The sequence below is a fragment of the Oncorhynchus tshawytscha genome, linkage group LG02 (genome assembly GCF_018296145.1).
Source record: "Oncorhynchus tshawytscha isolate Ot180627B linkage group LG02, Otsh_v2.0, whole genome shotgun sequence".
NCBI classification, from domain to species: Eukaryota; Metazoa; Chordata; class Actinopteri; order Salmoniformes; family Salmonidae; genus Oncorhynchus; species Oncorhynchus tshawytscha.
The window spans coordinates 27,278,398-27,302,074 of NC_056430.1; the positions used below are offsets into that span (position 1 = coordinate 27,278,398).

The window sequence follows — 23,677 nt, forward strand, 5'->3', positions numbered from 1 at the left end:
TTTATATCAATATATATTAATTAATCATACATTTAATTATTAATTTATTTGCTAAATTCATGACAATCAGTAATAGAAATGATTGGGATTTTAAAAAATTAAAAAATCTTAGTGAAACAACCCAAATATTTTCACACTAGGAAGTGACATCATGTTTTGTCAACATGCTAAAGGCACGCCTCCTTCATAGCAATGAGGAGGGCATGAGATAAACCCTGGCACATTCTGAGACAGACAGACAGACATTCAATTGACTGCTACTGTGCTAAATTCAGGATTGTCATCTGCATGAATATGACTTCTCCACGGACATTTGGATTCTCGCTCAATAGCAACAGAGTGTCGGGACCTAGCTGGGGAGTGTTTTGTCGAGCTCTGCTCTGCTGGCGAGTTGCAGAGCACAGGGAGGTAGAGAAGGAATAAAAAACCTTGCATACACTTCAGCCGTGTTACTGTTGGATCCTTTTAGATTAGCAGGCAGATCAGATCGACAGGCATTCCCACGCAATAAACCTTGCTGTCTGTCTTTCCGACATTTGCAACATTGTGACAAATGGAGGGATGTAACAATTTCCCTCTTCACTTGATCTGCCTGAGACTGACTTACCCCGGCGTGTATCCTTTTGTTTCAGAGACCCAGGCGTCCTCCTCAGTCAATCCCCCAAGATCGACTGTGGGTTAACCGGGCGGACAGAGCCCCCTCCTTAGCCCCCCTCCCCCTGTCTGTGCCCCCAGTTTCTCTCTATTCCTGATTCGCTATAGTTTCTATTTACCTTTGCTAAACCACCCTAATCTTTCTGCTAAGATCTCTTTCTTTCTCCCTCTATCTAGCTCGCTCACTCTCTTTCGCTCTCTCCCTCCCACTTCTTGCCATCTCCCTCCCCTAGCTTCTTCAAAGCCAGCAGTGCTCTATTCTATCCAGGATGCTTGCTACATGATATCTCGGAACACAGCGTTCGACGCTGCTCTCTCGCTGCCTGATGCCGGAGCTGTCTCAGATTTTAATCTCAAGAACGGCAGGATGCTCCTGCACAGGGATTGATCCCCCCCTTTTCCCTCTCGTTCTCCCCTTCCCCTCCCCTTTCCTAATCTCCCACCCTCTGACCCTCACCCCCGCTTCTCTTTCCCGACACCCCTTCCCATTCTTTCTCACCCCAAGCCTCCTCTGCCCCTCTCTGCTCTTACCCCCTTGACCATGTTGCCATGTGTCTGCTGGCTCCAGCCTCTCCTCGTCTTGCTGTCCTCTGTCTTACGGGCTCAGGGGGAAAACTGTCCAGCTAGCTGCCTGTGCCCGGACCCCCACACTGTGGACTGCAGCGGCCGTGGACTCACCCGTCTTCCTGATGAAATCCCCTTGGACGTCCGCAGGCTCCTTCTGTCTGACAACTGTATCCCCCGCATTCCCTCTGACTTCCTAGTGCTCTACAGTGACCTGGTCTACCTGGACCTACGGAACAACTCTTTGTCCCACATCGAGCCGGGCACCCTCAGCACCTCTTCCAGGCTGGTGTTTCTGGACTTGGGCAGCAACAACCTGACTGAGATCCCCTCGGGGACCTTTGGGCAGTCCCGTAGCCTGATCAAACTCCGCCTGGGCAATAACCCCTATCTGAGCAGGGTCAACGAGGATGCATTCCTGGGCCTCACCTCCCTGCGTGAACTGGAGCTGGAGCGTAACGCCCTCTCTGGCCTTCAGGTGGGGGCGCTAAGCCAGTTGCCCTCTTTACGGGTGGTGAGACTGGAGGGCAACCCTTGGGTGTGCAACTGCAACTTTGCCAACCTGTTTGGATGGCTGGAGGAAAACAGTCAAAAGCTTCCAAATGGTAAGTGTCTTCATCAGGGGGATGTTAGTTTACTTACAGCTGGCTTGGCCTAAATAAAGGAAAGTCATGCAACATTAAGATTATATTATCTCAGCAAATCCTCTGCCATGCCATTGCTGTGTGTTCTATTTATATTTTCCCAGTAGAAAGAGGAACCCCTTCCTCTGCTCTAATTTTGGCTCCCTCTTTCTTTTCCTGCCATAACCCACAGTACCAGGGAGAGTAATGAAAGACAATGAAAGACGAGCTCTAGGGGGAAACCTTCAGGGGGATGGTCTCAGATACATTTCACTACAGACTGTCTGCAGCTTCATCCACATCAGCAAAACAAACACAACAACAGAAAGTCAACACCTCACGTTTACAATTCTGCTTGAGCATGAGATTTATGTTACCGTGGTTGTGTGTGTAGTGTACTGTCCAAGACAAACACCTGCCTCTTCCCTCAGGCCAGTGGTCTATCAATGTTTCACTAAATCAATCAATTAGTGAGTGCTGTTTGTATGACCACTGTAACCAAGCTCGCCCTCCCTCTCTCCTTCCTGGTGGTGGAAGCTGGAGCCCATCCAGTCTTTTACTATTGTGTTTCTGCCTGGGGGATTTAGGTAACGTTACGGCACTGATGTGTTGGCGTGGGCCCCCTCTCTCTCTGTGTGTCTCAGGGACACTCTCAGAATGTGTGCACGGCACACAAATAGGAAAAACAACAAAAGACAAAGGGGATTACAATTCTCCCACAGGAGTGTGTATCACACAAAGGGTAACGTCTGCTTACATGGAGATGATTAGACTGAACATCCGATCCCAGCAGCTATTGTTGTGGGATTCATGTGTTTATAATGCAGAGGGAAACAAAGCTTAATTGTAGAGATTTGCATTTCTTCCACTCTTTTCAAGGTAGAAACATAACAAACCTCAGGCTACAGGATACACAGTAGCCAACTATCCAATCCAATAGATTCATATTTTAGAGCTTTCAGATTTGACTCCACATTACTCCAATCACCATTTGTTGTATTTAGACAAACTAACGAGCCACATGTTGTTTGCTTGACATCACATTTGAATAGTATTTAGATATTGTCCTTGAAAATGCAAATATTGTCCTTATATATCTGTTGATGTCTATTCATAATAATCATTCAAGCAAGACTGTGTATAGCCCACCAATACTATATAGAACCACAAACATGTAGGACACTTTGTTGTTAGAATATTATGGTCCAATAGTTCAGGTGTGCTGAATCTAGTTACCCCAAATGATATGTTTGACACTGTGAATGTAAATATGTGTACTGTATTCAGTTCAAAGGTAAAGCCTCACAGCATGAAACATCATGAATACGTTAAGTCGGCATATGAACCAATAGACAAAGTACATAAATAAGCATGCACAGCTGTCACTGTCTCCAAGCCAAGGTCGTTTCACAGGGGAAAATACTGTAACATGATGATCTACATAAATATGGGACATCAACACATTGTAATGACAAACATTGACCCATCTCATGTTACTGTATCTGTATCCTTTTGCAAATATGATTTCCTTACTGGGTTTGATGGATAAAGGATTACTTAGATAAACTCAGATATACAATCTATAATTCAGGCAAACTGGGTAAAGCTGACAATAGCCCAGGGATCCTTTCCATTATATCTGTGTGATACATTACTCTGTGGATATGGACATCATGTTGACATAACCTTACTTTGTTGTTCTTCTTTAATCATAGGAATCCAAGGACAACAGTAGTTATGTTTTATAGAGGCTTGTGTGGAGACAAATAATATTTCTAATCATATTTTCTACCCTATGCAAGCAGTGGGTGGACATTGCAAATCGCTGACAACTAACAAAAACATCCTCACACGTTTAGTTTGTGCATTAGCATGTAATTGCCATCCCTCTTCCTCTCCCTCCTACTTCTCAATAATAAAGCAGCCACAAAAAGTTGGGGCTGTGTGAGAAAGAGAAGTTGATACATTGTCAGGAATACCTCGATCTCACATGGTAGGAGACTGCAAATGCATTCATCACTGGTCCTCAGTGTTGTCTACTGCAGGCTGTAATGAATTCTATTAGAGACGCTGGCCAAGCACACATCAGCAACAGTGAACAAGAGGCCATGGTCCCAGCGTGCCAACCCCTCTGGCATATCTGCCAACTGGGCCGAGAGATGCACTCTCAAATTGAGTTAGCAGTGAAGCTTCTCACCTCATGTAAGGCACTTACATTCAACCCAGTGCGTGTTTACTGTGTGACCTGGCTAGGAGGCTTTAGCATAAGACTGGTCAAAACCACCTGCCAAAGATAAAAAACATAGTGACCTTTTCTATTTAGCGTCATCAACCACACCCACTGGGCACAGACATCAGTTAAACATCTAGTTTTGATTTACATTTGGTTGAGTTGCCAACTAACGTGAATTCAACGTGAAATTAACAAAACATTTCACCATGTCATTGGATTTAGGTTAGAAGTTTGGTAAAAAAAAGTATGAAAAGCCCTTATGTTGATGACTTTTTGTTAATCCAATCAGTTTTTCACATTGATTCAACGTCATCACATAGATTTCCTTAGTTAGCACAATTGGTGGCTGACTAAATACTTTTTTGCCCCACTGTACTTTATGTTGCGGTAGACCTGAAGAACACTTTGCAGTTTGTGTCAGAATTGGGAATATGCGTGATATTTACTGCTGAATGCATTTGCAATTTAGCAATTCATAGAGCACAGGGGCACAGTGTTCTGGAACTGCCTCTGTGCTCATTAAAAATAAGAAATGTTGCTGATGCATATACATGAAGTCAACAAAGCTGTAAATCTGAAGGCAAAAGGAGAACTTATGATTGGAAGTCCCTGGCTGCAGCTCCAGAGGCCTTTTCAAGTCAATGTAATTTCCCATGGGTCTGGGATATCAGAAGAGAAATAATCCTTGTACAGGTTTGCTGAAAATCTGTGCACGATCTAACCAGTCTCTTCTCAATTGCTCACATTGTAAAGGAATTGTTGTGAACCACACCTACAGAAACTATTCCCAAGGACAAATTATAGAGTCAGACGCACCTACACGCTGCTAACAATACTAAGTTGGTATTGCTGAATTGTTGGTATGCGTTGGTGTGAACACTTCAAAGCACCCTAAATATTCTCGGAGTATTATGAAATGACCTGATTCATGATTGGTGATTTTTGTGTGTGCATGTGTGCGTGCGTGTTTGGAGCTATTGAGACAGATGCAATGACAGATGACCAGTCATTTATAGAATGAGGTTGATTTGATAAGCTCCTGAATATGTATCAGCCCTTCACAGAACCATGATCAGTATCCTCCTTAGGTGTATGATTTGTCATAGAGTAATGTTACCCTTTAATTCAGAGCTAAAATGGTAGTGGTTAGGATGGATACACAAACCGCATCAACAGACAGTTTATGTTACCAGAATAGACATGGAAACATGGAATAATTAAAACCTGGACACATTCCTCTATCCGTATCTGTCAAATCATTCCCAAATTACCATACAGGAAACTCCATCAGATCTACAGGAATCTCCCTCTGTCCTAATCTTGTTGTTTCTCGTTGTGGATATGATTTTATCATGGATTAGACCCTGTCTAGCAGCAGTGTAGGCATGTTCTGGAGCCATTTTGTGCCTGTTCTCTCATGCTAATTTCCCATGTGCTAGATACCAGTCCACTGCACTACATACTAGCATATCTCTGTTTGCATAACTGTGATTGGGTCACTGTGCTGAGTGGGTTGTAAATGCCTAAAATCATGGGCTTTTATGGATTAAAAGTGTTGCTGTCCAGATGACTATTTTACAAAATGGACAAATGCGTAAGACACATATATACTGTAGCTATACCTGTTGATAATGTATTTGAAATCATCGTGACTGTTGTAAAATTAATAATGACTGATCTTAATCTGAATCATGTGTCATGATGACCCACCTTGCATATCAATTGACAACCTCTCTCCATAAACCTGCCAAGGATTCAGTCTGTGTAGTCAGATGTTTGTCAGTCCACTCCTCTAAGGAGACGTTCCTGTACGCAGGTCTGCCTGTGTGCCACTAATCAGGCACCTAAATGTTTCATTAGGGGAATGAGTGCAAACATGATCCACTCCTGTCTCCAGTGCTCTTGGGTTAAGGATGAACAAAGGCCATGCATCGTTTAGAGCAACACAGTTCTATAGCACAGTAGCCAGCCGGGTAACAGGAGCCACAGACACAGACAGGGCAGGACAGGGCAGAGCAGCTCCCATGGGTCCCTTGGGCCAGTGTCTGAGGCCTAATGTGTCACAGCTATCAACACCATTCATGATCCACTGCTCATGTGACAGGATCAAAGCCTGAATTTTCCTTCACAGCCTATTAGGTTACTTCCCAGAGAGCTTCCACCACACTGTGTGAGCAGCTCTCTAAGTATGACGCCACTGTGAATTCACTAGCTCTCCACATCACTGTTGCATATACAGTATGGAGTTAACATTGCATTACATTACACAGTTATCAACTGTCTTTGCCTCGGGCATGGATGTAAGGGAACATGTATTATTCCACTTAGAGAGTGAACATTATATATAATGAGGGTTACATTGAGAAAATTGGACCTGTCTGAAATGAAAATGGATGGCCCTCCCTTCAGCAAAATATATTTCACAGAAAAGAATAATTAAAACATAAAGTGCATAGCAGAGAACATGCCTACCGTTTACCCTCACTTCTTGGACTTAGATATGGCGTTTTAGAAACTGTTCTTTGTCCTGTAAGCATTTCATGGCAACGCAGGAATTTTGATATCGCACAGGGCTGCCAGCCGGAAGGTTGTGGGTTCACAGACCACAGTGGACAAGAGTAGGGGTGGAAATATGACCTTTATAGTAAAAACATTACACAAATCTATCGTATTTGCAGGTCCAAGAAAACATTGTCTTTTATAAAAATGTAATTTTACATATTAGCAGAATGTTTTTAAATACCACACAAATTACCGAAATGACGAGCTTAGAATGGACAGAGAGATAGGCCTATGTGTTTATCTTATCATATTTCTCCAATGCCAAATCAATAAGTCTTGTTTGCAATGAAACTGTCCCTGTTTGCAAATAATTAAATCTGAGATGTCATTAGGAATATGAGTATGGTACTTTCAAAAGGGGCTCCCGAGTGGCGTAGCGGTCTAAGGCACTGCATCTCAATGTGCTAGAGGTGTCACTACAGGCCCTGGTTGGTTCCAGGCTGTATCACAACTGGCTGGGATTGGAAGTCCCATAGGGCAGTGCACAATTAGCTGAGGGTCGTCTGGGTTAGGGATTGGCCAGGGTAGGCCGTCATTGTAAATAAGAATTTGTTCTTAACTGACTTGCCTAGTTAATTCAATAAATAAAACAAGTTAGGCCTACCTTTCCACCCCAGACAGAGTAGATCTATCAATGCAGAAACATTTAAGCTTTAACTACTGGCTACTCTTCTTACGTGGCTTAACCCAACAAGAGGTCACACGTGTTTCCCTAAAAGCTGTCTGGGTTTAAACACGTTCTATTGTACAGAAAGTGAATAGCTGAATCAATTGATGGTGACAGATTTAAATTACTTCCCAAGCCAAGTGCAGTTTTTGTCTCCTCGGCTATAAAAGGTTGTAGCTCAGCCTCTGAATGTCAAATAAATGAATCAATGATATCCCCATATACAACGGAGTCTTTTCCAGATATTTTCCCACATATTTTAAAGCATCACAGAACAAAGCGATGTGATCGATCACTTTAGATAATCAGATCTGTTTTATTTTCTTCAAAATAAAACTGCCAAAGGGGGAGGAGATAGAACTGCCAAAGTTAGAACTGCCAAAGGGGGAGGGGTTGCAGTCTCCTGCAGAGATAGCCTGCAAAGTAATGTCATACTTTCCAGGTCCATACACAAACAGTTCAAACTACTAATTTAAAAAATTACTCTCTACAGAAATGTCTCTCACTGTTGCCGCCTGCTACCGACCCCCCTCAGCTCCCAGCTGTGCCCTGGACACCATTTGTGAATTGATCGCCCCCCCATCTAGCTTCAGAGTTTGTTCTGTTAGGTGACCTAAACTGGGATATGCTTAACACCCCGGCAGTCCTACAATCTAAGCTAGATGCCCTCAATCTCACACAAATCATCAAGGAACCCACCAGGTACAACCCTAAATCTGTAAACAAGGGCACCCTCATAGACGTTATCCTGACCAACTGGCCCTCCAAATACACCTCCGCTGTCTTCAACCAGGATCTCAGCGATCAATGCCTCATTGCCTGTATCCTCTACGGGCCCGCAGTCAAACGACCACCCCTCATCACTGTCAAACGCTCCCTAAAACACTTATGCGAGCAGGCCTTTCTAATTGACCTGGCCTGGGTATCCTGGAAGGATATTGATCTCATCCCGTCAGTTGAGGATGCCTGGTCATTCTTTAAAAGTAACTCCCTCACCATCTTAGATAAGCATGCTCCAATCAAAAAATGCAGAACTCAGAACAGATATAGCCCCTGGTTCACTCCAGACCTGACTGCCCTCGACCAGCACAAAAACATCCTGTGGCAGACTGCAATAGCATCGAATAGTCCCAGCGATATGCAACTGTTCAGGGAAGTCAGGAACCAATACACGCAGTCAGTCAGGAAAGCAAAGGCCAGCTTTTTCAAGCAGATATTTGCATCCTGTAGCTCTGACTCCAAAAGGTTCTGGGACACTGTGAAGTCCATGGAGAACAAGAGCACCTCCTCCCAGCTGCCCACTGCACTCAGGCTAGGTAACACGGTCACCACCGATATATCCATGATAATAGAAAACTTCAACAAGCATTTCTCAACGGCTGGCCATGCCTTCCTCCTGGCTACTCCAACATCGGCCAACAGCTCCCCCCCGCAAGCTACTCGCCCAAGCCTCCCCAGCTTCTCCTTTACCCAAATCCAGATAGCAGATGTTCTGAAAGAGCTGCAAAACCTGGACCCGTACAAATCAGCTGGTCTTGACAATCTGGACCCTCTATTTCTGAAACTATCCGCCACCATTGTCACAACCCCTATTACCAGCCTGTTCAACCTCTCTTTCATATCGTCTGAGATCCCCAAGGATTGGAAAGCTGCCGCAGTCATCCCCCTCTTCAAAGGGGGAGACACCCTGGACCCAAACAGTTACAGACCTATATCTATCCTGCCCTGCCTATCTAAGGTCTTCGAAAGCCAAGTCAACAAACAGATCACTGACCATCTCGAATCCCACCGTACCTTCTCCTCTGTGCAATCTGGTTACCGAGCTGGATTGCCACGCTCAAGGTACTAAACGATATCATAACCGCCGTCGATAAAAGACAGTACTGTGCAGCCGTCTTCATCGACCTGTCCAAGGCTTTCGACTCTGTCAATCACCATATTCTTATCGGCAGACTCAGTAGCCTCGGTTTTTCTCCTTGCCTGGTTCACCAACTACTTTGCAGACAGAGTTCAGTGTGTCAAATCGGAGGGCATGTTGTCCTGTCCTCTGGCAGTCTCTATGGGGGTGCCACAGGGTTCAATTCTCGGGCCGACTCTTTTCTCTGTATATATCAATGATGTTGCTCTTGCTGCGGGCGATTCCCTGATCCACCTCTACGCAGACGACACCATTCTGTATACTTCTTGCCCTTCCTTGTACACTGTGCTATCTAACCTCCAAATGAGCTTCAATGCCATACAACACTCCTTCCGTGGCCTCCACCTGCTCTTAAACGCTAGTAAAACCAAATGCATGCTTTTCAACCGTTCGCTGCCTGCACCCGCACGCCCGACTAGCATCACCACCCTGGATGGTTCCGACCTAGAATATGTGGACATCTATAAGTACCTAGGTGTCTGGCTAGACTGTAAACTCTCCTTCCAGACTCATATCAAACATCTCCAATCTAAAATCAAATTTAGAGTCGGCTTTCTATTCCGCAACAAAGCCTCCTTCACTCACGCCGCCAAACTTAACCCTAGTAAAACTGACTATCCTACCGATCCTCGACTTCGGCGATGTCATCTACAAAATAGGTTCCAATACTCTACTCAGCAAACTGGATGCAGTTTATCACAGTGCCATCCATTTTGTTACTAAAGCACCTTATACCACCCACCACTGCGACCTGTATGCTCCAGTCGGCTGGCCCTCGCTACATATTCGTCGCCAGACCCACTGGCTCCAGGTCATCTACAAGTTCATGCTAGGTAAAGCTCCGCCTTATCTCAGTTCACTGGTCACGATGGCAACACCCACCCGTAGCACGCGCTCCAGCAGGTGTATCTCACTGATCATCCCTAAAGCCAACACCTCATTTGGCCGCCTTTCGTTCCAGTTCTCTGCTGCCTGTGACTGGAACAAATTGCAAAAATCGCTGAAGTTGGAGACTTTTATCTCCCTCACCAACTTTAAACATCTGCTATCTGAGCAGCTAACCGATCGCTGCAGCTGTACATAGTCCATCGGTAAATAGCCCACCCAACTTTACCTACCTCATCCCCATACTGTTTTTATTTATTTACTTTTCTGCTCTTTTGCACACCAGTATCTCTACCTGAACATGACCATCTGATCATTTATCATTCCAGTGTTAATCTGCAAAATTTTTATTATTCGCCTATCTCCTCATGCCTTTTGCACACAATGTATATAGACTCTTTTTTTCTTTTTTCTACTGTTATTGACTTGTTTATTGTTTACTCCATGTGTAACTCTGTGTTGTTGTCTGTTCACACTGCTATGCTTTATCTTGGCGAGGTCGCAGTTGTAAATGAGAACTTGTTCTCAACCAGCCTACCTGGTTAAATAAAGGTGAAATAAAATAAAAAATAAAAAATCTTAAGCTAACAAGGGGTAGGCCTGTACTTTTTGCCATTTTCTTCAATAAAATGTAGGCCTAAGGAATACCCTTTCATACCCCGTCAATTCGACTCCTGGTTTTAACTTAACCACCCTGACACAGAGGTAGGCTATTTAGAAGTGCCTGGTGGGTGGAGGAATTGGCCGACAAATCTATGGATGTAGCACCATATAGACTAATTTTATCTGTCAAACAGGTAAGCCTAACTATTATTTCTTAAATAGTAAGAAATAGCCTCCCGAGTGGCGCAGCGGTCTAAGGCGCTGCGCCACTACAGACCCGGGTTCGATCTCGGGCCGTATCACAAACAGCTGTGATTGGGAGTCCCATAGGGCGGTGCACAATTGTTGTCCGGGTTAGGGGAGGATTTGGCCGGAGGGACTTTACTTGGCTCATCGCGCTCTAGTGACTCCTTGTGGCGGGCCGGGTGTCTGCAGGCTGACCCCGGGTCATCAGTTGAACAGTGTTTCTTCTGACACATTGGTGTGGCTGGCTTCCGGGTTAAGCGGGTGGGTGTTAAGATGTGCTGTTTGGCGGGTCATGTTTTGGGGAGTGGCAGCAATGAGACAATATCTACATTTGGGGTAAAATACAAAAAAAATGTAATAGGAAGAAATTGCTACAAACACAAAGCCCTCTTGTTGTTCAAATTAATTATGCCTACTCGAATTTGCCTACATTTAGCAGCATTAGCTGTCCATTTCCGATTGATTGTGCCGTGGCTGCTGCTTCAAGTTTCAACACCACATTGTAAATTACTCAAATCTGGCTTATTGTGAGATCAATAAATCTGATAAATATATAATGGAAAGCAACATTTAGTTTTTATTAAAATAAATTATAGTAGTAGCAAGCTATCGAAGTTCTCTCGAAATTCTTCTACTCTTCGAGCTCTCCTTCTCAGACTGAACAGACCATAGGCTATAGGGTAGTCCGCGCGCAAGAATATAATTTCTGGGAATAGGCCTAATCAAAAACTATTTTCGAAATAATTATTTGACTCTCCTCCTGAACTGCCACTGTAGGCCTACACAGCACAGCATTGGTTAGGCAGCACACAAAAAGTTTGAATTAGTAAGAGCAGAGTAAGAGCAGAGCAGGCTCAAGGTTGGAATATCCATTGCAGTGTGTAATGCAGCCTAGTTTTATTTACAACATCCTAGCAGCGCAAAAGAGTCTGGAAGGAAGTACATTTTCTTAGAAATATAACTTTGCTCTGTGCTTCTTCGAGCATGCACTTCATAGGTTATAGCCTATAGGTGACTCACCACCTGGATTCGGTCTTATGTAGCAACATTTGAAATTGTGTTTTTTACATTGGATAAATGTAGAGACTCAGAGATACAAAATGGTATATTATAAACTGGATTTGAGGAACAATGGGAAAGTAATTCTGCTTTGAAAGTTGATCAACTTGTAAACTCACTTTTGAGAAACTGGCCTTTGAATGTTTTGGTATCTAGTGAAGAGCTCTTCTTTGTCTACACCCATTCATCATTGTTCACACCCTCTTATGCTTTAGCCCCAACCATCTCGTTTTGCTCTCAGAGCGCACAATTTACGCTCTGACTGATGATTTGTTTACCTATGGATGACATGAAAACAGCCTAACCTGCTCTGTTGGCAACAATTTCATTATGCTTTTTTGCAGACGTTTACTGACGCCAGCCATATTCAACGGGTGTTGTACACACGTCATGTAACGTTAGCTAACAATCCAGCTAACTAATGTTAGCTAGTTAAACATCAATGAACACAGTTACTAACCTGCATGAATACGGCTCTGGGATACGAATAATAGTGTCAGTTATTAGCCGGCTAATGTTAGCTAGAGTGGGGCAAAAAAGTATTTAGTCAGCCACCAATTGTGCAAGTTCTCCCACTTAAAAAGATGAGAGAGGACTATAAATTTTCATCATAAGTACACTTCAACTATGACAAACAAAATGAGAAAATAAATCCAGAAAATCACATTGTAGGATTTTTAATGAATTTATTTGCAAATTATGGTGGAAAATAAGTATTTGGTCAATAACAAAAGTTTATCTCAATACTTTGTTATACACCCTTTGTTGGCAATGACAGAGGTCAAACGTTTTCTGTAAGTCTTCACAAGGTTTTCACATACTGTTGCTGGTATTTTGGCCCATTCCTCCATGCAGATCTCCTCTAGAACAGTGATGTTTTGGTGCTGTTGCTGGGCAACACAGACTTTCAACTCCCTCAAAAGATTTTCTATGGGGTTGAGATCTGGAGACTGGCCAGACCACTCCAGGACCTTGAAATGCTTCTTACGAAGCCACTCCTTCGTTGCCCGGGCGGTGTGTTTGGGATCATTGTCATGCTGAAAGACCCAGCCACGTTTCATCTTCAATGCCCTTGCTGATGGAAGGAGGTTTTCACTCAAAATCTCACGATACATGGCCCCATTCATTCTTTCCTTTACACGGATCAGTCGTCCTGGTCATGGTCCCATCGTGCACACATCAATATATAGCCTAATAAGCAACTAATTAAAAAAATAGAAATATTGACATTTCATAATTTACAAATGACATGACCCTGCCCCGGACTAGATTTAAAAAATACTAAACCCTCCATTTAACTGAAATTGAAAAATCACGACACTCCCCCATTTTCCTCCAGGCACCCATTTTGTAAATGTTGATCCATCCCTTACTTGAGAAGAGAGTGTATTTGACCTTGGCCTCATTTAATGTTTATTTAATGTTGAAAAATTAATGCAAGCTGACATTGAAGTGTATAGGTTAGCAAGCAATCAAAAGGTGCTATGTGAATAATTGATGTCTAAATGGCAAGTGTATTATTCTCACCAAAGAAGGATCTAACCAGTGCTCTATACAGTTGTGGGCTTTGTGTCTGTTCTTGTGTGCGCATGTGTGTTTTGAATGAGCCATGCTAAATGTTTGTGCTGAGAGTATCCCCATTTAACTATGAGATCACTGAGTCCCTGTGCATAAGGATATCCCTTCATGATTTGAATGATTCACCCTTGGCCTCACTGTCACATGAAGGGTTGTCAATTTGTGCATTCAGACTCTCTACCCCATCTCCTTTTGTCTCTTCTCACTCTCTCTCTCCCTCTGACTCTCTGTCCTTCTTCTTCTCAGATTTATTCTCTTTGATTGTCTTTGAGTCATTTCCCCCTCTCTCTGTCTGTGTGATCATCTCTCTTTCTGTCTGCTTTACAATCAGGCAGGCTCAAATTAGGGATTTGGCGGATGCTTGTGCACCCAATACTTAAGGCTACCATAAAGCAAGGGCCTTGCATTTATTCACCTGCAACCACTTGATCTGCTTGTAAATATAGTAATACAATACCTGGAAATTCCAAAAACATACCTAGAAAGTTAACAAATAACAAAGCTCATTCCATAGTTTAATTGGAAATTATGATACTTGTGCCTTTATTCCATGGGTCCATCTAATGATTCTCACTTCTCTGGTATCGAGAGTGGAATCAATCACTACAGCCACTGTGGTGTTAAAGTGGGAGGAGATACAAGCCTCCAATATCAGCCTACGACAGTCAGCTCGATAAATCCCTCAGGAGACAGGGAGTGGGTTACAAAAGGACAGCCTATCCCCAAGGCTGCCTGTAATCCTGATTGTAATCCCTCAAGAGCAGACACTAGCTGTAACCTATCCATATGGTTTCCCATACTTGTGCCTCCTGGCAAACCTGACTGGTTTCTAGCTGCATCATATTCTATGTCTCCAAACATTATGTTGCCCATTTACAGTACCAGTCAAAAGTTTGAAAACACCTACAAAAGGTTTTTCTTTATTTTGTACTATTTTCTACATTGTAGAATAATAGTGAAGACATTAAAACTATGAAAAAACACATATGGAATAAGGTAGTAACCAAACAGTTTTAAACAAATCAAAATATATTTTATATTTTAGATTCTTCAAAGTAGCCACCCTTTGTCTTGATGACAGCTTGACATTCTCTCAACCAGCTTCACCTGGAATGCCTTTCCAACAGTCTTGAAGGTGTTCCCACGTATGCTGAGCACTTGTTGGCTGCTTTTCCTTCACTCCGTGGTCCAACTCATCCCAAACCATCTCAATTGGGTTGAAACTCATGTAATTGTGGAGACCAGGTCATCTAATGCAGCACTCCATCACTTTCTTTTTTGTCCTGTTGACAAACAAATGATAGTCCGACTAAGCGCAAACCAGATGGGATGGTGTATCGGTGGAGAATGCTATGGTAGCCATGCTGGTTAAGTGTGCCTTGAATTCTAAATAAATCACAGACAGTGTCAACAGCAAAGCACCCCCACACCATCACACCTCCTCCATGCTTCACAGTGGGAACCACACATGCAGAGATCATGCGTTCACCTTCTCTGCATCTCAAAAAGACACGGCAGTTGGAACCAAAAATCTCAAATTTGGACTCATCAAACCAAAGGACAGATTTCCAGCGGTCTAACGTCCATTGCTTGTGTTTCTTGGCCCAAGCAATTCTCTTCTTCTTATTGGTATCCTTAAGAAGAGGGCTTTTGCAGCAATTGACCATGAAGGCCTGATTCACGAAGTCTCCTCTGAACAGTTGATGTTGAATGTGTCTGTTACTTGAACTGTGTGAAGCATTTATTTGGGCTGCAATTTCTGAGGCAAATAACTCTAATGAACCTTTCCTCTGCAGAAAAGGTAACTCTGGGTCTCCCTTTCCTGTGGCAGTCCTCATGAGAGACAGTTTCATCATAACGCTTGATGGGCCTAGTTTTATCCTAATAAAGTGCCCTGAAACTCTTCATTTTACTGGCCATATCAGGCATGCAAGTCACATTAAGTGATATGTACTGTATAATGAACAAAAAAATAAATGCAACACGTAAAGTTTTGGTCCCATGTTTCATGAGCTGAAATAAGATCATGGAAATCAAGCTTATTTCTCTCAAATTTTGTGTTTTAATTTGTTTACATCCCTGTTAGTGAACATTTGTCCTTTGCCAAGATGATCCATCCACCTGACATGTGTGGCATATCAAGAAGCAGATTAAACAGCATGATCATTACACAGGTGCCCCTTGTGCTGGAGACAATACAATGAAACTCTAAAATGTGCAGTTTTGTCACACAACACAATGCCACAGATGTCTCAAGTTTTGAGGGAGCGTGAAATTAGCATGCCCTCCCAGGCCCACCCATGGCTGCGCTCCTGCCCATTCATGTGAAATCCATAGATTATGGCCTAGTTAATTTATTTCAATTGACTGATTTCCTTATATTAACTGTAACTTAGTAAAATATTTTAAATAGTTTCATATTTCTTTTCAGTATAATTCCTTTTGGAATCCAGCCGAAGTGGGGGGGGGGGTGTACAATTGTTTAAACCCGCAACCTGCATTCAGAAAGACTGCCAGGGTTGGGAAGACTAAAATATGAGATACCTTAAACATCTACACTGGAATAACCCTTCAAAAACATATATATTGAAACAAACCATTTAAAAAATCTACCTGCATATGATAATGATGGGTGTGGTTTTGCTTTAACAGTGGTTATTAACACCAACACTGGGGTTATTTTACACCACTGGATATTCATTGAATTATTTACCGTGTTCATAACTCTTGAATCAACACTGAAAAATCACTCGTTAACACTGGCCAATTTTCTGTGTGCTAAGGGACACATCTGCAGTTTTCCATCCATTTAAAGAACCTCTTAGATTTCGAAGGAATTGTAGATGCCACGTCCCAGCACCCAGAACCAAACAGTCTGTCAAGAGAAACTACAGAGTCTGTGACAGGGACTGAGGAACCTGTCTGTCATGTGTAGGAAATCAAACTAGGATGTTTGTCTGGCAGACAGACAGTATTTTGGAGAGAGTCCCAGTGAGAATTCTCATGTCAGAATTATATAATCAGGAGGATTTGTGTAACAGGTGTCCACTGAAGCTTAGGGCTCTATTCAATCCGCATCGCGGAAGTTAAGCTTTTCAGCGTGTTTGATATTTATAGGCAATATTCCTGCTTTATCAGAGACTTCAAGTTAAATGCTGCATATGTTGGCTAAATCAGAAATTACCTTTACATTTCTATTGTGGAATCTGTAGCACTTGAATAGAGCCCTTAGCGTATGTAAATTACACTAATACTGCATATGACCGGAGGCACAGTGGCCCTAATCCAAGGCTCTGCTCACTGAAAAACTCTCTCCATTTGGGGGGAGAAAACTGTGGGTGGACCATGGTGCGTTATATAACCTACTTGTTCTCTATTAAAGAAATGGTAATAGCATGAAACTGCTCCATTTCCACAAGAATCAAGGCCCATTGTTTTCAGTTTAAACCAATTTCACCCTTTTTCAGTCATTTCCACATACCGAAAAAGTGTCTGTGGCCTCCTGCATAATGTATCTATAAAAATAATGTGTTAACCACAAGATAATCAGCACAAGGTAAAAAGAATATATCCACTGTCACCTAAGCAGGGATTAATTTAGTGCTGGAAGAAAATAGGGCCTGTCGTCGTACCCCACTAGGAGCAGGATATTGTAAATACAGTAACTCCAACAGGACTCTGCAGGCAAACTTTGCTCTCCAATCTCATTAATCAAAGTGTAGGGAGATGCTGGGGCAGAATTACTAGAGACAGGCCCATCTCAGAGCCTAAGGCTGGGTCTCCTGGGTCATGAGTTTGCAATGCAAAGTTCCGTGTGAAAAGCAGAGGCCATTCATCTCTTATTGAAGTTGCCAATACAGCTGGTTTTAGCAATGTAAAGGATCCCAAGACTATATCCGACTCCTCTCAACTTTGAGTGGAATTTATATGCAGCCTCTTTATAAACTTTCTTGGGTTGTCCAGGTGAACTTTCCATCTGACCATGCAATCCCATGTTATACCTGTTTTGTAACATGGGAAGCCTATAATGTATAGGTGGTGCACATTTACACTGTAGTGAAAAAGCTAACAGTATGATTAGGTGTGTGACGTTGTCATGCACTTCAAAGTTTTATGCGGAACAGCAATGATTTTAAATGAGTGGGTGTTTTACATTTAAATAATTTAGCAGATGGTCTTATCAAGAGCGACTTACAATTAGTGCATTCATCTTAAGATAGCCAGGTGAGACAACAACACATCACAATCGTATCATGTACATTTTCCCTCAACAAAGTATTTATCAGCAGTGCTAGTGCTAGTGGGAAAATAGGTTGGGGGTGCCGTGAGAGTTATTTAAGATTGTTAAGAAAATAAAACAGATCTGATTATATAAAATGATCTATAACAGTGCTTTGGTCCGCAATGCTTTATGCTAGAAACAAGCTCTAAAATACAGTGGAAGGAAACTAAGGTAACACTTTACTTGACACCCAGTGGCATAACATGTCGTAACAGGTCATAACCATGTCATAATATGTCATAACAGCTGGCATAACTTGTCATAACCTGTCATAATATGGTCATAACACTGTCAAAACCAATATTTACACCTGTTGTGACATATATTGTATTCTTTTCTGGTTATGAAACCTACATAAGAGTGTCAAACCCCACAGAAATATGATGAGATGAACACATGCGCCTATCTCTCTGTCCATTCTTGTGTGGAATTTGATTGATTAACAAAAGACTCTGCTAATATGAAAAATGGTGTAGAATGTAAAAATAATTTTGTAAATTATCTGACATGCAAATACGATGATAGATTCATGCAATACTTTTACTATAAAGGAGATCTTTCTCCTCTTGTCCACGGTGGTCTTCAAACCCACAACCTTCCGTCCGCCAGCCCTGCGCATCAAATTTCCTGCGTTGCCATGTAATGCTTACAGGACGAAGAACAGTTTCTAAAACTGCATATCTAAGGCAAGGCACTGTTCTGTACAGAAAGTGAGAGTAAACGGTAGACACGTTCTCTACTATCCACTTTCAATCATTATTTTGGGTATAGGGGAGGGTCACTTGCTTTTTTTCAGGGAGGATTTAGGTGAAACATATTTTGCTGATGAGAGGGCCATTTATTTTCATTTCAGAGCGGTCCGATTTTCTCCATGTAACCCTCATTATAAATAACGGTCACTCCCTTAGAAGAAAATAATTAGCCCTGTGCCACCAGATGCTCCCAGATCATGAGCGAACACATGGTCAGATGACGAGAGAGCAGCTGGAGTGGTGTTCTCTGGGAAAAAACATGTCTCCATCAGGGCCAAAAAGGGCAACATAGACTGAGATGAACTCAGCCTTATTGACAGCAGATCAGCAGTTCCAAACGCTGCTGGAGACTAGGAATTCCAAATGGGTTGTGCACGCAGGGTACAATAAATGAGAAGGATTGCAGCTATGGGGTGGGGAGCGTCTGTAAAACCTATAGGGAGAGGAGCAAACTGCGATGGGAAACACACATACTTGCCAAAGCTACAAAATAGCAAAATGAGATTATCAGAAAATAACTAGGTAAGATAATCAAGTGAGCCTTCCTCTCTTTCCTTCCTTGAATAACTCCATAGGACTACTCTGCAGATCAACTGTAACATAATCCTTTGACACCTTACATTTATAAAAAAAATATATGAGAAAACCAGCCGCATTCCACAGTGCATGGATGGCAAGTCCTAAAGCAGAATGGATTGTAATGTTGACAGCAGAAAATAATGAGCTGTGTGTGTGTGTTTGTGAGAGACTGAGAAAACATATATGCATGCATGCTTTGGCATGTGGCCCACCTCCAATAGGCTTTCTCTCTGCCCACCTGTGAGTTAACATTTTCATTGATATGTCTAGCTTTTTCATCCCAGTGTAAAGAGCCAATTTATTTACTGTATGCGGTTGTCCTCCCAAGCGGCCAGCCTTGTTCGAGTAGAAAAATGTTCTCATTTTATACCTTTGCTAGGTGTTGTCATGCACTGTGTTGACAATGGCCTGTGCTGTAACTATGAAACAATGTTATGGGAAGAAAGGGATGTGGTCAGCTGTACAGTGATGAATGTAGAGGTCAGAAGTCAATAAGAGTGTCAGTGTCGGGGACTAACCAGTGCCCTGCAGAGCTCATGTGTAAGACAACTATAAACATGCCTTTCAATCAAAAAAGCCACTATGTATCGAATCAATTCTCTTCATCATGTGCACTTGAGTCAGATATGTTTCTCTACAAGCTAAACAGCCATGATTGTAATGCAGAACACTATACAGGAGCTAATTTGACCAATTCATCAGCTGTTTAACCTTGCAGTGTTTTCAAACAACATTATTGCAGCAAGCAATGTCAAGAGGCTTGTTTGTTCATTACTTTCATTTCTATTCTAGACAGCATAAAAATCAATGAGGTAGTAGATAAATGAATGCAGTATTAGCTCAGCTGGCAATTTAGTCCTGGATTGAAAGTACATACGTATTATAAGGGTGTTTGAAGTTGCCAGAATACATCATTCCATTTTGTATCTGTTCAGCTTTGGGAATTATATAGCCAAGCCACCTGAAAATCTCTCTCACACAGCGCAGACCTCAAAGCCTTCCATATGCATAGGTAGAATCGGTGGAACTACTACAGCCTGTAATCTAGCCAGCTCTCTCATCTCACATAATGTTATCCCATCAGCACAGCACAGGGCATGTCAACGGCACTTCAAATATTTACTCAATGTTAACAAATTGGTTCAGTGAGGCTATGATCCACAGCTCATGTCACCTTGGGACTCAGAATTAAGACTAATGACATTACGATGGAAAAATACCCATGGTTTGTTCGTACCTCAAAATGGGATGAGTGGAAACTAACCTTGAAATCCACAATGTGTTGTCGTTTTTGTCATTGTAAACGATATGTCAAAGTGACTTGCCACTGGCGAGCATGACAGACCAATTTATTATGGTTACATCTTGAGATGAGTTCAGTGAATGTGCTCCTTATCTCTGGTTCTCCCAGACAATGCTGTAAATAAAAAACAGAGGTTTTTCCAAGTGATTTGTTTGGTTAATTGTCTTCTATTTACCGCCAAGGATCATAATTGATAGAATTTGAAACCAATCCAGACTTTCCATTTAATAAATAAGACGTAATAAAATGAGTATTGGAATAACAAAAACTGTTATTATTACATCTAGAGGTCAATATCTCGATAGTTATTAGAATTGCTGTTATTTGTGAAGGTTAATATAGTTGTTTCTGCTAGAGGGGACAGTTTGTTTTACATGATGATAATGTGATAATGGGGACTATGTCTGGGGTTTCTGTGTGGTCCTAATCCTATTCCTCTTCCTTGTCCCCTTGTAGGAGTGGAGGGCATGGAGTGTACATTACCCATGGACGGCAGACGGGTGTCCCTGAGCCAGCTATCACAGGACAGCTTCCGGGAGTGTCAGATCACCCTTACCTTAACAGACTTACTCATCATCATATTTTCTGGCATCTCTGTGTCCGTAGTGGCCATCATGACCAGCTTCTTCCTGGCCTCCATTGTCCACTGTTTCCAGCGCACAAGCAAAACCACTAAGGGAGATGAGGAGGAGAGTGAGGAGTGAGACTCACTGTGTCCCAGAGCACGCATGAACTGACACTTCATCTGGCCCGACCGTGAGACCAGGCTGCTGCCCAACATGCTGCCCAAACTGCCGCCTCACACAGGTGGAGAACTGGGAGAGGAATAGAGGGATTGAGTGACACATTTTGCATTGGTTTGTGGGGTTTTCCAAAAGCCCTGATACTGCAGATGCTGTTCTCTCTGCATGTGTGGAAAATATATAAACATGTCCCAATGAGTTATAGTCACAGATAGAATAGATCATTCTCTATGTCTATGGTGTTCACAGTGTGCTGTGGTTGCTCTTTAAAAGCATACTGAATAGCTCTTTATTACACACAAATTCACTGGTGGTTGATGATTCGATAGGAACACCAAGATGTAGAAAAAATAATACGTTTATAAAGAGTTGCATACTTTGCAGTTACCTTTTCCGTGCCCAGCCTAGATCCAAACAAAGACATATCCAAACAAAGACATTATTAGACATAACATAAAAGCAAGTAATACAGATTTTCAGAAACTATTTACTATTTGGTTTGACATTTTTACATCTTACAGACGTTCATACAGAGTCATTAAACTGTGATTTATTTTGAAATGAAGTAGCTATAAGTAGCCGCAGGCTCTTAGAGCCCAAAATGAGTATTGTGTATTGGCTAAGTGAAAATGTTTGTTGAAGGATACAGTACGTCTCATATTGAACCAGGGCCTTAGATTGCCATTGTAATCCTTGGGCGGGTCACCTAAGCGTTGTTTTGGGCCAAAACAGATTGAAAAACACTTTCAGTGTAAACTTAAATGACTAAAACCAGATATAAAGTATGCAAAAAAGATAATAAAGCTATATATATATATATATATATATATATATATATATATATATATATATATATATATATATATATATATATGTATATATATATATACATATATATATATAGATGTTTTAAATATACACTTTGAGAACTAACAATCACCAAAAGCTAGGCAGTCAGGGAGAATTGAACACTTCAAAAACAATGCATTTAGCCGTATTGATTTTGTTATTATGTTCGAGCATTAGAACACAGCATTAGCCAAGGCGAAATTGAATAGAATTGCAGGAAATTCACTTTAAATCTGCTAAGATTTCTCTCAGCTCAAGGGATTTTTTATTTGAATTGCAGTAAATTGGCTTAAAAATGCTAAAATGTCTGTACACCATCAAGATGGGGGCCGCTAAAATGTTCAGCCACACCGATGAGCCGACCGCACCCAATGCCACTCCCCGAGCTACGTCCAGTATAATGGAATGTCCTGCCTTCTCATGGAGTTCAATATGTTTTATTTTGGGACTGCCTCACAGGTTAACTAGCGTTCTGCAGAAATGGTTTTGCTGTTGCAGAATGCAATATTGATTAAGGGCAGCAGGAGGGGTAAAATGAGTGTTCTGTGATGGAACATATAATTAATCTCACATATGCAGGTAGTAAGGTCTACGGATGGTTTTATATCCAGTATAGATCCACAGATGTATGTATCAATGGAAATATATTAAACAACATTTTAGAAAAAGATTTACATCTTCCAGATGATACATGTTCCCTAGATTGAGAATTGTGAATTGTGTAAAATGCATTACATATAATCTAATAAACAATGATAATTATAGGTGTAGAACCAAAATAGAATTGATGTGTCAAATACTACACTTTAAATGATGACCGTTGTATCTGAGTTTGGCCCCTAACTCCACTGAGTGGACTAGTGTTGCCTATATCTGCCAAAGATTAGGTTTAGAGGAAATGGGCATTAGGGACTTCCATGTGGATTATGTAGTGTACAGTGTTGTAGAGTTGGTCCTTAATAAAAAGGAATCCAGAGTATAGCCAAATAACATTGAATTGATGTAACTGTAAAATCACTTATGGTCTTCATACAGATTGCAATTAGCTTTAAACCTTGATTAGCTTGCTTAGTCAAATGTATCATTTAAGCTAGTTGGTTTCCTCTCACATGGCAAGAAAAAAATACATTTAAAGCTATGGTTAAAAAAAACGGTATATTCACGAGAGGATGTCAAACTGCAAAATGCAAAAGCAGAGCAAAGAATAACATCCACGGTGAAAAAAAGTACACTAGGATTCTTTCTATTAAAAAAGAGAGAACATTTATGAATGTCAAATATTTTTTGGGAGGAATTACATTATGAACAGGGCAAAATATAATGTGCAGCGTTTCTGAGTGATGTGTTTCGCAGTGGGGAAAAGAATAAGACAAATGTGGCCTTACATGTCTTGGAATCAATGTACACCATACAGTTGATGCACAGAGATGTCATATAAAAGGGATACTTCAGAGCTCTCAGATACTATCCTTGGTTGCTCGTTATGTTCTGTATATTGTTTAGTGTTGGATTTCATCCAACATTTTCAATGGGATAGTTTGAGCAATAAATGAACCACGAAGATGTACTTTTCATGG

General features: G+C 41.8%; 1 protein-coding gene across 1 annotated transcript; it reads left to right on the forward strand.

The window, feature by feature from the left end:
- Window positions 1-214: 214 nt before the first annotated feature.
- LOC112218516 (leucine-rich repeat-containing protein 38) lies at window positions 215-22,051 on the forward strand. Its single transcript, XM_024379362.2, has 2 exons — window positions 215-1,823; window positions 20,965-22,051. The coding sequence occupies exons 1-2, from the start codon at window positions 1,196-1,198 to the stop codon at window positions 21,210-21,212; spliced, it is 876 nt and encodes a 291-aa protein (XP_024235130.1). The 5' UTR covers window positions 215-1,195; the 3' UTR covers window positions 21,213-22,051.
- The last annotated feature ends 1,626 nt before the right edge of the window (window positions 22,052-23,677 follow it).

Coding starts and splice junctions, on each gene's coding strand:
- LOC112218516 (XM_024379362.2), top strand. CDS start 1,196: ATGTTGCCATGTGTCTGCTGGCTCCAGCCTCTCCTCGTCTTGCTGTCC. Junction 1,824..20,964: donor CAGTCAAAAGCTTCCAAATG/GTAAGTGTCTTC, acceptor GTCCCCTTGTAG/GAGTGGAGGGCATGGAGTGT.